The 14,202-nt window shown below is 38.5% G+C and overlaps 1 protein-coding gene across 1 annotated transcript in view; it reads left to right on the top strand.

Moving 5' to 3' along the window:
• Positions 1-14,202, top strand: part of FHL5 (four and a half LIM domains 5) — a 59,223-nt gene that overhangs the window by 31,698 nt on the left and 13,323 nt on the right. The window contains exons 2-3 of the mRNA XM_005684663.3: positions 11,652-11,822; positions 12,615-12,789. Of these exons, the coding sequence (XP_005684720.1) occupies positions 11,664-11,822; positions 12,615-12,789 (334 nt within the window). The 5' untranslated portion in view covers positions 11,652-11,663. The remainder of the gene's footprint in view (positions 1-11,651; positions 11,823-12,614; positions 12,790-14,202) is intronic.

The following is a 14,202-nucleotide window of genomic DNA, read 5'->3' as shown; positions in this document are numbered from 1 at the left end:
TCAGCCACTAAGTCATGTCTGACTCTTTGGGACCCCATGGACCGTAGCTTACCAGGTTCCTTTGTCCATGGGGTTCTCTTGGCAAGAATTCTGGAGTGGGTTGCCATTTCCTTCTCCAGAGCATCTTCCCAGGCCAGGGACTGAACTCACATCCCCTGTACTGGCACGTGGATTCTTTACCACTGAGCCAGCAAGAAAGCCCTTTGAAAAACAGTGGTTCTTAATTTTAATGTAGCCTAATTTATTAAAATTCCCCTATTTGGCTAGTACTCTCTCCACTTTGTTTAAGAACTCTTTCCTTGTTACAAGTTAATGAAAACATTTTCCTATATATTTTGAAAGGGCTAAAAGACGAATAACACCGTCACAAAAGTAAATTTTGAAGTCCATCAACATAGTATATCTTTATACTTCTTTGAGTTTTCTTTATGTTCCTTCAAAGTATTTTATGTAGAGGTTTCACATTCTTATTAGATCAAAATGTAATTGAAGGTCTTTTAATTATATTATATATTTTTAAAATTTTCATTTTCTCTGTGTTGCTATAAGAATACAATTGATTTTTATACATTTTACCCAGCAACTGATAACTCACTTGTAAATTCTAATAATATGGAATTACTTAGATGTTTTTTGCACAAAAATCAGTCACCAGTAAATGAGACTGTGTTTGCTCCTTTTCAATTCTTATATTTTTTCTCATCTTAGTGCATAGACTATAACTTTCAGTATAAAACTGAACAGAAATGATAATCAAGGACATTCTTTTCCTTTTTCTGATATCAGTAAAAACTACCAACATTTGCCAGTCAGGATAATATTTGCTGTATTTTTTACTGCATTGAGAAAATTCCTCTTAGTTTGCTAAGCTTTTAATTGCGAATTGAAGTAAAATTTTTTTATCAAATGTCTTTTTGCATTTGCTAAGAATATGGCTTTCTCTTTTATTTGGTAAATGTGGTAAAATACATGATTCTTTTAAATTTTTTTTTAATTTTTTTTTTTTTTTAATTTTAAAATCTTTAATTCTTACATGCGTTCCCAAACATGAACCCCCTCCCACCTCCCTCCCCACAACATCTCTCTGGGTCATCCCCATGCACCAGCCCCAAGCAAGCTGCACCCTACATCAGACATGGACTGGCGATTCAATTCTTACATGACAGTATACATGTTAGAATTCCCATTCTCCCAAATCATCCCACCCTCTCCCTCTCCCTCTGAGCCCAAAAGTCCGTTATACACATCTGTGTCTTTTTTCCTGTCTTGCATACAGGGTCGTCATTGCCATCTTCCTAAATTCCATATATATGTGTTAGTATACTGTATTGGTGTTTTTCTTTCTGGCTTACTTCACTCTGTATAATTGGCTCCAGTTTCATTCATCTCATCAGAACTGATTCAAATGAATTCTTTTTAACGGCTGAGTAATACTCCATTGTGTATATGTACCACAGCTTTCTTATCCATTCATCTGCTGATGGACATCTAGGTTGTTTCCATGTCCTGGCTATTATAAACAGTGCTGCGATGAACATTGGGGCACATGTGTCTCTTTCAATTCTGGTTTCCTCGGTGTGTATGCCAAGCAGTGGGATTGCTGGGTCGTAAGGTAGTTCTATTTGCAATTTTTTAAGGAATCTCCACACTACTAAAACTCCATTCCTGGGATAAACTCAACTTATCATATTAACTTTTTCATATATCACTGGATTCAGTCACTATCTGTGCTTTCTTGTAATTACTGCATATTTTGTTATTATGAGTATGATTGGCCTAAACATTTTTTCTCATAATGTTTTTAGATTTTGGTATCAAAGTTCTGGGCTTCCCTGGTGGCTCAGTGATTAAAAAAAAAAAAAAATCTGCCTGTCAATGCAGGAGATGGAGTTTCAATCCCTGAGTTGGGAAGATCCCCCAGAGAAGGAAATGGCAACCCATTCTAGTATTCTTGTCTGGGAAATCCCGTGGACAGAAGAACCTGGTGGGCCAGAGTCCATGGGATCACGAGAGAGTCAGATGACTTAGTGACTAAGACAACACCATCAGAATTTTCATGGGTTCAAAATTAAATGGATGTTTTTTGTTTTTAATTATTTGGTATAGTTTGCTAATATTATTGTTATTTCTTTCTTGGTAAAATCCACTGAAGAAGCCACGTGAATTTGTATTTTACCTTGTATGTAGACTTTTAATTTCAAATTCAGTTTCTCTAATAGTTACCAATCAGTTGAAATTTTATATTTCTTCTTGTTCAGTTTTAATGTTTTACTTATCTTAGAAGTTTCCCATTTTGCCTAAATTTTCAAATTCTTTAAAGTTGCTCTATTTTAATATTTATTCAGGTTCATCTACATATTTATAATTTTGGTTGTTTTTCACCCATCTATCTCTGAGCTTCAGTCTGAGCTCAATATTCTTCTCCATGAAGAATACTGTTAAGTATTTACTTCAATAAGGATGTGCTATTGGTATATTCAGTTTCTGGTTGTCTGAAAAAAATTTTTTTTCACCTTTATTATCAAAAGTATAGACTTCTAGGTAGGCTCCCATTTTTTTTCCAGCCATTTTTTCCATCATCTACCTTCCATTTTTTCTGTTGAGAAGTAGGTAACTTCTTAATTTATTTACTCTGAAAAGTAATATTTTGGGGTGTTTTTTTTTTGGCCTTGTCTTTCATTAACTTTAATTTTTATTTTTTACAATACTGTATTGGTTTTGCCATACATTGACATGAATCTGCCACAGGTGTACATGAGTTCCCAACCCTGAACCCCCCTCCCACCACCCTCCCTATATCATCTCTCTGGGTCATCCCAGTGCACCAGCCCCCTGTATCCTGTATCAAACCTAGGCTAGCAATGCGTTTCTTACATGATAGTATACATGTTTCAATGCCATTCTCCCAAATCATCCCACCCTCTCCCTCTCCCACAGAGTACAAAAGTCTGTTCTTTACATCTGTGTCTCTTTTGCTGTTTCACATACAGGGTTATCATTACCATCTTTCTAAATTCCATATATATGTGTTAGTATACTGTATTGGTATTTTTCTTTCAGGCTTACTTCACTCTGTATAGTAGGCTCCAGTTTCATCCACCTCATTAGAACTGATTCAAATGCATTCTTTTTAATGGCTGAGTGATACTCCATTGTGTATATGTACCACAGCTTTCTTATCCATTTGTCTGCTGATGGACATCCAGGTATTGCTTCCATGTCCTGGCTATTATAAACAGTGCTGCGATAAACACTGGGGTACACGTGTCTCTTTCAATTCTGGTTTCCTCGGTGTGTATGCCCAACAGTGGGATTGCTGGGTCATAAGGCAGTTCTAGTTGCAGTTTTTTAAGGAATCTCCCCACTGTTCTCCATAGTGGCTGTATTAGTTTGCATTCCCACCAACAGTGTAAGTCTGCCCCGTAATCCAGAGGTCAGAAACTTGCTGCTGCTACCAGTTCCACTGCCACACCTGTCTCTCACAGCCCCAAACCAAGTCCCTGGCCCCTGAAAACCTGAGTCCAAGCATTCTGAATGGTGGAAACCACACACCACTCTATGACTCAGCCCACCAGCAGCAACAGCAGCCAGAACATGTCCTTCACTTTGATTCCGCCTGCCCATGTACACACCTGTTTGGAGTTAACAGCTAAATTTGCATCCTGAATATTAGCTGTATAAGAGGTTCCAGGAGAAATCTCTAGCTGCCTGACCTCTCCAACCAGAAGGAGGATAGAACCAGGTTGGGAGAACAAATCTATAATACCTACCACACGATCCATTCAAATGCCATTTTCCCTAAGTTGTTCCTGAATTTTTCCAAGCCCAAAGTAATCCCTTTCCTCTTCTTAACTGGGGCTTTTTTTATTCTCACTGGACATTAGAACTTCCTGGGAGCTTAAAGATATTTGCTCTCCTTCCCTACCCACCAAGAAATTCTGATTTCATTGGTTTGGGATACAGGTGCACTTTGGGGGAAATTTTTAAAATTCTAATATGCATCATGTTTAAGAACCATTGCTCTAAATTATTATAAATTTTCATTTCTCCTTATCACTTCCAAATTTTTGTTTAGTTATAAAATGTCCTTACTCTTTCTACTAGATTATAAGCTCTCTGAGGACAGAATTTGAGTCTAGTCTATTTTTACGTCCTTCACGGACTTCTAGCTGATTACTTTGCAAATAAAAAAGGTTTACCTGTTTATATAATGAATGAGTGAATGGTGCGTGATGGCCTGCAAACACAATCATGTTAACGATGACCTGCATGGCCTCAAGTCCCTGCCTCTCTCCTGGTTGATGTTCTCTGCAATATACTTCTTGTGAATTTATTAATTCTGTTCAGCATAATAAAAATATAAGTGAGTATACTGCTCACAGCATTTGCCTTCTAATCATTAATTCACCATATAAGATTACTTGACACAAAATTATTCCTAGTTTTAAAAAAACATGTATCCAACAGCATTCTCACCCATGAAAGCTATTACCGTAAACTTACATCCTTTTAGGCAAAAATCTAAAATCTAAAGCAGAGAATTGGAAGAAGAAAGTCAAGTCCATCCATGACATTGAACTTCTGAGCTACTTATCTTATCTTTATAGGTTCTTCGATGTATCAGTGTACCTCTAAATCAATCTTCTAAAACCTCAGTATACAGTGATAAAAATTCGGTACTTAAACTGTTGTGTAACTGCAGAATGACTCTGAAAGAAGTTTGACAAGAATATATATAATCTTATCCCACTGAAAAGCTTGACATGAGTGTATAACTGATATTGATACTAACATTCCTAAGTTCATGCTAGAAAAGTTAAATGCTATCCAATTGGGATCTACTATTAAGATTTCCTATGACTCATAAATCAGCTCTGTTCAAGGATTTTAAATATTTAGAAGTAAACATTTTTAAATATCTTTGCCAAATTAAACCTCAGATGGGGGCTCCTGAGATAAGAATCACATGGTAGTTTTACCTGTTGGAAAATGGTTGAAAACAAGCCATTTGGTCTGTCCTTGTGGGTTATGACCAACCTAGACAGTATATTAAAAAACAGAGACATTACTTTGTCAACAAAGGTCCATCTAGTCAAGGCTATGGTTTCTCCAGTGGTCATGTATGGATGTGAGAGTTGGACTATAAAGAAAGCTTTTTAATTGATGCTTTTGAACTGTGGTGTTGGAGAAGACTCTTGAGAGTCCCTTGGACTGCAAGGAGATCCAAACAGTCCATCATAAAGGAGGTCAGTCCTGGGTGTTCATTGGAAGGACTGATGTTGAAACTGAAACTCCAATATTTTATCCACCTGATGCGAAGAGCTGAGTCATTGGAAACGATCCTGATGCTGGGAAATATTGAAGGCAGGAGGAGAAGGGGATGACATAGGATGAGATGGTTAATGGCATCACCAACTCGATGAACATGAGTATTAATAAGCTCTGGGAGTTGGTGATGGACAAGGAAGCCTATTGTGCTGCAGTCCATGGGGTCACAAAGTTGGACACGACTGAGTGACTGAAATGAACTGAATCATTATTAATTTTATCAGAGGTTCAGTCGCACATCTGGTAATGCAGGAAACAATCTTGTTAGATAGGCAGAATGCAACATAGTAACATTAATAAGGTCATAAGTAAGTATTTAAACTAAGAACTTACAATCGGTGCACCCTAGTATCTCCCAGGTCATCTGACCAGTCTGTTCTGCACCAATTGTTGTCTTTAAGGGAAATGATATATCAGCATTGTATGTAAAGTTCATCAAAGATGTTTCCATGTAAGAGGGTGAGCATGACCCTCTATGGGACTGAGAAAGAAATGTCGTCTTCTAAGGAGTTACATTATTGGCACCAGAAAAAAGAAAAACTGGTCTTCGTGGTTGAGCAGGTATTTCTGCCACTGGGCTGGGCTGGCTAATGCATAGTGCATGTGTACATGGCACACTGGGTTTGGATGGACTCTGGGAGTTGGTGCTGGACAGGGAGGCCTGGCGTGCTGCGGTTCATGGGGTCACAAAGAGTCGGACACAACTGAGCAACTGAACTGAACTATGGGTACAAATTATTCCCTGATTATTCAGAAATATTAATGAAAGGGATAAAGAGGAGGAAAACAGGCAAAAAAAAAAAAAAAGTACAGAATTATGTTTAGGAGAGAATAAGGCAGTAAAATGTGACCCAATTGGAAAAATTCATACTCTTGAATTTTTGCCTACCCTCAACCCCATTTGGAGAAGGCAATGGCACCCTACTCCAGTACTCTTGCCTGGAAAATACCATGGACCGAGAAGCCTGGTGGGCTGCAGTCCATGGGGTCACTAAGAGTCGGACACAACTGAGTGACTTCACTTTCACTTTTCACTTTCATGCATTGGAGAAGGAAATGGCAACCCACTCCAGTGTTCTTGCCTGGAGAATCCCAGGGATGGGGGAACCTGGTGGGCTGCCGTCTATGGGGTCGCACAGAGTCGGACACGACCGAAGCAACTTAGCAGCAGTAGCAGCAGCAACCGCATTTAGAACCGTTTGTATTAAAGGTTCAGTTCAGTTGCTCAGTCATGTCCGACTCTTTGAGACCCCATGAACTGCAGCACGCCAGGCCTCCCTGTCCATCACCAACTCCCGGAGTCCACCCAAACCCATGTCCATTGAGTTGGTGATGCCATCCAACCATCTCATCCTCTGTCATCCCCTTCTCTTGCCCTCAATCTTTCCCAGCATTAGGGTCTTTTCCAATGAGTCAGCTCTTCGCATAAGGCGGACAAAGTATTGGAGTTTCAGCTTCAAAATCAGTCCTTCCAATGAACGCCCAGTACTGATCTCCTTTAGGATGGACTGGTTGATCTCCTTGCAGTCCAAGGGACTCTCAAGAGTCTTCTCCAACACCACAGTTCAAAAGCATCAATTAAAAAGCTTTCTTTATAGTCCAACTCTCACATCCATACATGACCACTGGAAAAAATCATAGCCTTGACTAGACGGACTTTTGTTGGCAAAGTAATGTCTCTGCTTTTTAACTTTTCTTCCAAGGAGTAAGCATATTTTAATTTCATGGCTGCAGTCACCATCTGCAGTGATTCTGGAGCCCAGAAAAATAAAGTTAGCCACTGTTTCCACTGTTTCCCCATCTATCTGCCATGAAGTGATGGGACCGGATGCCATGATCTTAGTTTTCTGAATGTTGAGCTTTAAGCCAACTTTTTCACTCTCCTCTTTCATCAAGAGGCTCTTTAGTTCATCCTCACTTTCTGCCATAAGGGTGGTATCATCTGCATATCTGAGCTTATTGATATTTCTCCTGGCAATCTTGATATTCCAGCTTGTGCTTCCTCCAGCCCAGCGTTTCTCATGATGTATTCTGCATATAAGTTAAATAAGCAGGGTGACAATATACAGCCTTGATGTACTTCTTTTCCTATTTGAAACCAGTCTGTTGTTCCATGTTCCGTTCTGTTACTCAAATAGCTTTAAATAGTTGGAAGGTCTTCTTTTATCCTGAATATACCTAGGTGAAAATTTGTTGGCAAGACTTACCATTTCCCAGCTTTGGATGTAATCCCATGCCTTCTCTCATTGTCTTTTCTCCTTCCTTCTTTGTTAATCAAAATCCTTGTTCTCTTCCTTCCTTCCTAACAGATTTGCAAAAGTTTAACTTCTTTAAAATCTTCCTAGAAAGGTCTTCCTATGCTGTCGCTCCTCACTCCTTTCTAAAGTCACTAAGAATTCTATGGTTCTAGTGGAATGTGTATCATATTCTATACGGTTGTAACACTCCTGTGTAAGAAAACTCTACATGGATGTATTCCTATACCCATAATTAAATGAGACTTCATAAAAATGAGGACTGAATTTCTTAGTGTACTTTTCCCAACCAAGAATAAGAGAGTGAACATTCAGTTTGCTCTGTCTCAAATTATATTCACTGTTATGATGGATGTGAGTTTGAGTGAACTCTGGGAGTTGGTGATGGACAGGGAGGCCTGGCGTGCTGCAATTCATGGGGTCGCAAAGAGTTGGACACGACTGACTGAACTGAACTGATTACCAACGTAAGAGCTAAGAGGATCCAGACTTCTTGAGGGCAGAGAGTTCAGCTATTACTGAGTAGATATTTCAATACACATTGACCTGGACCAAATGCCTACTCCCACTGTATCATTCTATAAAATGCAAAATTACACAGTTTTGAGATAATGGACTGACTCTTTCACCCTCCCCAGCTTCCTGACATTGCTTTTAAAAAACAGGTGAAAAAAGATGTACTTTCTCTTTTAAAAGAAACTGGGGAAAATATGGTCCATTTTGTTAAGAATTTTTATGGAGCAAGACTTATTATGTAATTATAATGGAGATGGGGCAGAACCATATCTTCCTGTACTTACATTTAGATAAGTACTTATATTCATTGATATACTTCTATATCGGTATTTATAAAATATTTAGAGATTTAGATTTTATATTTAGACAACTGATCACCAAATGAGGTACAGGTATTATTGCATTTAAAATGTGGTTTAAAATAAAAACTTGAAAATCTGCCAATTTTGTGATCCCTTTGGTTGTTTATTTTATAATATACTAAAAGCCTCACACAGGGAAGGCAATGGCACCCCACTACAGTACTCTTGCCTGGAAAATCCCATGGACCGAGGAGCCTGGTGGGCTGCAGTCCATGGGGTCACTAAGAGTCGGACACGACTGAGTGACTTCACTTTCACTTTTCACTTTCATGCATTGGAGAAGGAAATGTCAACCCACTCCAGTGTTCTTGCCTGGAGAACCCCAGGGATGGGGGAGCCTGGTGGGCTGCCGTCTATGGGGTCGCACAGAGTCGGACACGACTGAAATGACTTAGCAAAAGCCTCACAAAATGGAAGTAGCCTGGGAGTTTCTAAGTTCTGAGAGGCTATGCTTCATGGTGCTATTATACACATCTAAGACTAAAGAAATACATGACTAATGAAAATGGCATTTTCCATACGAAGTGATGAAAGTTAAAAGTATATATTTTATTTCACTATTAAGAGATAAAACACTTGATCACTGTAAACATGAACAAAATTTGAGTTTTAAAATCTTTCAAGGGACTCACATTTATTTCCTCCTGTTTCCAAGCCTTCAGCAATCCTTTTAGTGTGTGTAGTATTTGCTTAAAAGGGATATTTCTGTCGAATTAAGCAAATAGGGGATTCAGTATTCTTCGCAGATAATTTTGGCATGTTCCATTGGGAACTTCTAGTCTGAATTTTTGTCCTTCCTTGGAAAAGACACACATGTTCCAAATCCTGTCTTTTCTCTGTTACTGAAGATCTACTATATACAAACTTAATGGCAGAGTACATTTAGCAAGACACTCAGCTGAAAATGCTACCATTAAAATGAAAGAAGGCAAACTTGTGGGAATGCAATTTAAATAGAGTAAATAAAAACTAGCACTAAAAGTTCTGTAAAAAAGCATCCCAATAGTGGATTTTCTCATTTTGCTAAAATTGAAAAAAAAATAACACATTCCTGAGATGGAGAATTAGAAAGAATCTGTAGTTCATAATATATCTATTTTCCAAGAAAATCAGTGGTACTGCTTTTGGTGACAACAAAAAACTCGTGTTTAATCCTAATTAATTGCCAACATCTGTTGGATCATAGAAAAAGCAAGAAAATTCCAGAGAAACATCTACTTCTGCTTCATTGACTATGCTAAAGCCTTTGTGTGGATCACAACAAACTGCGGAAAATTCTTAGAGATAGGAATAAGAGAGCACCTTACCTGTCTCCTGAGAAACCTATATGCAGGTCAAGCAGCAACAGTTAGAACCAGACATGGAACAACAGAGTGGAACACTTTCACTTTTCATGTCAAGGCTGTATATTGTCACCCTGCTTATTTAACTTATATGCAGAGTACATCATGAGAAACACTGAGCTGGATGAATCACTAAGCTAGAATCAAGATTTCTAGGAGAAATATCAATAACCTCAGATACACAGATGACACCACCTTATGGCAGAAAACAAAGAAGAATTAAAAGAGCCTCTTGATGAAGGTGAAAGAGGAGAGTGAAAAAACTGGCTTAAAACTCAACATGCAGAAAACTAAGATCATGGCATCCAGTCCCATCACTTCATGGCAAATAGATGGGGAAACAATGGAAACAATGACAGACTTTATTTTCTTGAACTCCAATATCACTGTGGACAGTGACTGCAGCCATGAAATCAAAAGACGCTTGCTCTTTGGAAAAAAGCATGACAAACCTAGACAGTGTATTAAAAAGCAGAGACATAATAATTTGCCGACAAAGGTCTGTATAGTCAAACCTATAGTTTCTCCAGTAGTCATGTATGGATGTGAGAGTTGGACAATAAATTTAAAAAAAGGCTAAGTGCCGAAGAATTGATGCCTTTGAACTGTGGTGCTGGAGAAGACTCTTGAAAGTCCCTTGGACAGCAAGGTGATCAAACTAATCAATCCTAAAGGAAATCAACCCTGAATATTCATTAGAAGGACTGATGTTGAAACTGAAGCTTCAATTCTTTGACCACCTGATGTGAAGATCTAACTCACTGGAAAAGACCCTGATGCTGAGAAAGATAGAAGGCAGGAGGAGAAGGAGATGACAGAGGATGAGACGGTTGGATGGCATCACTGACTCAATGGACGTGAATTTGAGCAACTCTGGGAGATGGTGAAGGACAGCGAAGTTTGGCATGCTGCAGTTCATGGGGTTGCAAAAAGTCAGACATGACTGAACAACTGAACACAAATCTTTTGAAATCCATGTATTTTGTTTAATGGTTTTCCTAAATTTACAAAATAACTATAATTCTTCTCTTAACCTTGGCTTTGTATTTTTCATTTTATAAAATGCTGCTATTTTTCCTTCTGTGTACATGTTAGTTTAGCCCTAAAACTTTAAGAAGCATATAGCTCTTTTCTACCACTGATGGTTTTGACTGCATGTCTACATATTGCTCAATGGCAGGTACAACAGTGTAGCTGGGGAGGGTGAAGCCACAGGTAAGAAGGATGTCTCAAGGGACCTTAGAACTAACTAATGTGCAGAAATCAAACCTGCATCTCTTAAGTCTCCTGCATTGGCAGGCAGGTTCTTTACCACTAGCACCACCTGGGAAGCCCAGAGATTTGGGAAATAAAAGGATGGCATAGAAAATGACAATGTACTTGATTAGTAATTTCTATTTCAGTTAGGAAAAAAAAAAAAAAAGACTTATTTCCATGGAACTCCACCTCCAGATCTCTACAACAAGCTAGTAAGTGATGACAGTTAGTGAAAGCTCTATCAACAGTTCATATTTATATCCTTGAGGTGAAACCATCCTATTTCAACAAATATCACTTTCTCATTGAATTCCACATTCGTGAATGATGAATACAAGATGTTTTTCCACACTCCGGCTGCTGGCTTGATGTGTTTTGCTAGCAAAATACACAGGAACTGCCAAGATGGGAGAGTAGCCTTTCCTAAATCTCTCCACGTGTCACCATGACTACAGCATATTTCCTAAACTGGTGGGTGTTCATATAAGAAGATATAAATCCATTCAAGTGCTTGACTCATGCTGTATTGAGGCTTTATAATTTATCAAAAAATGTGCCTTTACGTATATGAATTATTTTTCTATTCACAGGATTAAGGCAAAATGACAACTGCTCAATTTTATTGCCAATACTGCATGGCATCACTTCTTGGGAAGAAATATGTACTAAAGGATGACAATCCATACTGTGTTTCTTGTTACGATCGTATCTTTTCTAACTATTGTGAGGAGTGCAAAGAACCAATTGAATCAGGTTCCAAGGTAGGTTTAATTCACAGAATTATTGCATGTGATCAGCAGAAAAATGTGTTACGATTCCTATTTTTCTTTAATAATCTAATGCTCTGCTACTAGATATAAGGATTTTCAAAGCTATCATCAATCAAGTTGATGTTCAAGGCACTATGCTCAGCACTGTGAAACATAACACATGCTTTAATCCTTACAGTGATCTTAGGGGACAGTCTAGGATGCTAAAGATTAAAGAAGTTATTTGACCAAAGTTACACAGCTAAAGTGTTTTTTCTAGAATGACAAGAGTATAAATGATGAACTGTATGAACAATTGGAAGTATAAAGATTCAAAAACCTTTATTTCCTAACTTTGAATCAGTTTCATATTCATTAAAGACATTGTGCCCTGACACCTCTCATACATATACCCCATGCCTACCAGAACGCATATTGTTGTATATTTTCTCTCTTTTTTAAATCTTTGCTTTAGGTAAGTAGTGTTGAGATTTTGTTTACTTAAATCTTAAACAGTAATAGGATGTTATCATCTAAAAATAAAAATCATCTCAGGAAATTGGAAGAAATAGGAGAGTCCCTTATTTTTCTTCTGTCTTTTGTGACCAAACAAGGAAGCAGGCTCTAGCTCCTAATTGCCGCAGAGAGTCTCCTCTCTCCAGGTAGTAGTATCAATAACATCATGCCCTCAAGCTAACAGCACAACCTACTAGCACCAGAGCCCCAGAGTGTTTAGCGTTGTCTTACAAAATGGCCTATTTGATCACAAACACACTTAATTAACTTTTATTCACTGTCTCGAAGGATCTTTGTTACAAAGGCCGGCACTGGCATGAAGGATGCTTTAATTGCACCAAATGCAATCACTCTTTGGTGGAAAAGCCTTTTGCTGCCAAGGATGAGCGCCTGCTGTGCTCGGAGTGCTATTCTAATGAGTGCTCTTCCAAGTGCTTTCACTGCAAGAAGACCATCATGCCTGGTAAGATCTCAAGGCCTTTTGGTCTATAACTGAAGCTACAATGCTTTAAATTAAACCCAAGCACAGGAAGAGTGTAGTGCGTTAGTACCTCCATTCTCCTTCCATGGTTTCACTTTTCATGGTTGTAGTTACCCAAGGTCAAAAATGTGAAGTCTGAAAATATTAACTGGAAAATACCAGCAATAAAAGTTCCTTAAGTTTTCCATTGTGTACTGTTCTGAGCAGTGTGATGAAACCTCTCTGCACCTGTTCCATGACATGAATCATCTCTTTGTCCAGAGCATCCTGCCCAGTAGTCACTTAATAACCATCTCAGTTACCAGATCAGACTGTTGCTGTATCACAGTGCTTGTGTTCAAGAAACCTTTATTTCAGTTAATAATGGCCACAAAGTGCAATAGTAGTGATGCTGGCAATTCAGGTATGCTGAAAAAAAGCCATGAAGCGTTTGCTTTAAATGAAAAGACAGTTCTTAATTTAACAAGGAAATAAATTGCATGCTGAGGTTACTAAGATCTAATGTAAGAACAAATTCCCCATGCATGAAATCATGAAGGAGGAAAAAGAAATTTATGCTAGTTTTGCTGTCATGCCTCAAACTGCAAAAGTTACAGCCACAGTGCACATAAGTACTTAGATAAGATGGAAAAGGCATTAAATTCTAACAGCAAGATATTTTCAGAAAGAGAGACCACATTCACATAATGTTTATTACAGTATATTGTTATAATTGTTCTATTTTATTGTTATTAATCTCTTGCAATACCTAATCTATAAACTATAACATAGGTCTGTATATATAGGGAAAAAAACACGGTACACACACACACACACACACACACACACACACACACACACACACACACACACACACACACACACACACACACACACACACACACACACACACACACACACACACACACACACACACACACACACACACACACACACACACGGTTTGGTGTTACCTACAGTGTCGAAGGAAATGGCAGCCCACTCCAGTGTTCTTGCCTGGAGAATCCCAGGGACGGGGAAGCCTGGTGGGCAGCCGTCTACGGGGTCGCACAGAGTCAGACACGACTGAAGCGACTTAGCAGCAGCAGCAGTGTCACACATCCACTGGAGATCTTGGGGTGTATCCCTCACAGATAAAGGGGACTATTACACAAAACCCTGCTTTTCAGAAAGACATCTTTCTTACTATCTCTTTATCTTGTTACGTGTACTTTAGAAATGAAAAGATTACACTTTCTGTTTCCATTGGGCAAAGTGTACTGTCTTTTATATATTGTCATAAACACAATTCATAGAAACATTTTGAACCAGAAACTGAACCAGGGAACAAAATCTACACCAATAAATAATGCTAAAACTGCATTTAACACCCTGTCCTAGGCAGAACCAATAGCA

The sequence above is a fragment of the Capra hircus genome, chromosome 9 (genome assembly GCF_001704415.2).
Source record: "Capra hircus breed San Clemente chromosome 9, ASM170441v1, whole genome shotgun sequence".
NCBI classification, from domain to species: Eukaryota; Metazoa; Chordata; class Mammalia; order Artiodactyla; family Bovidae; genus Capra; species Capra hircus.
This window is presented reverse-complemented; position numbering and strand designations above follow the sequence as displayed.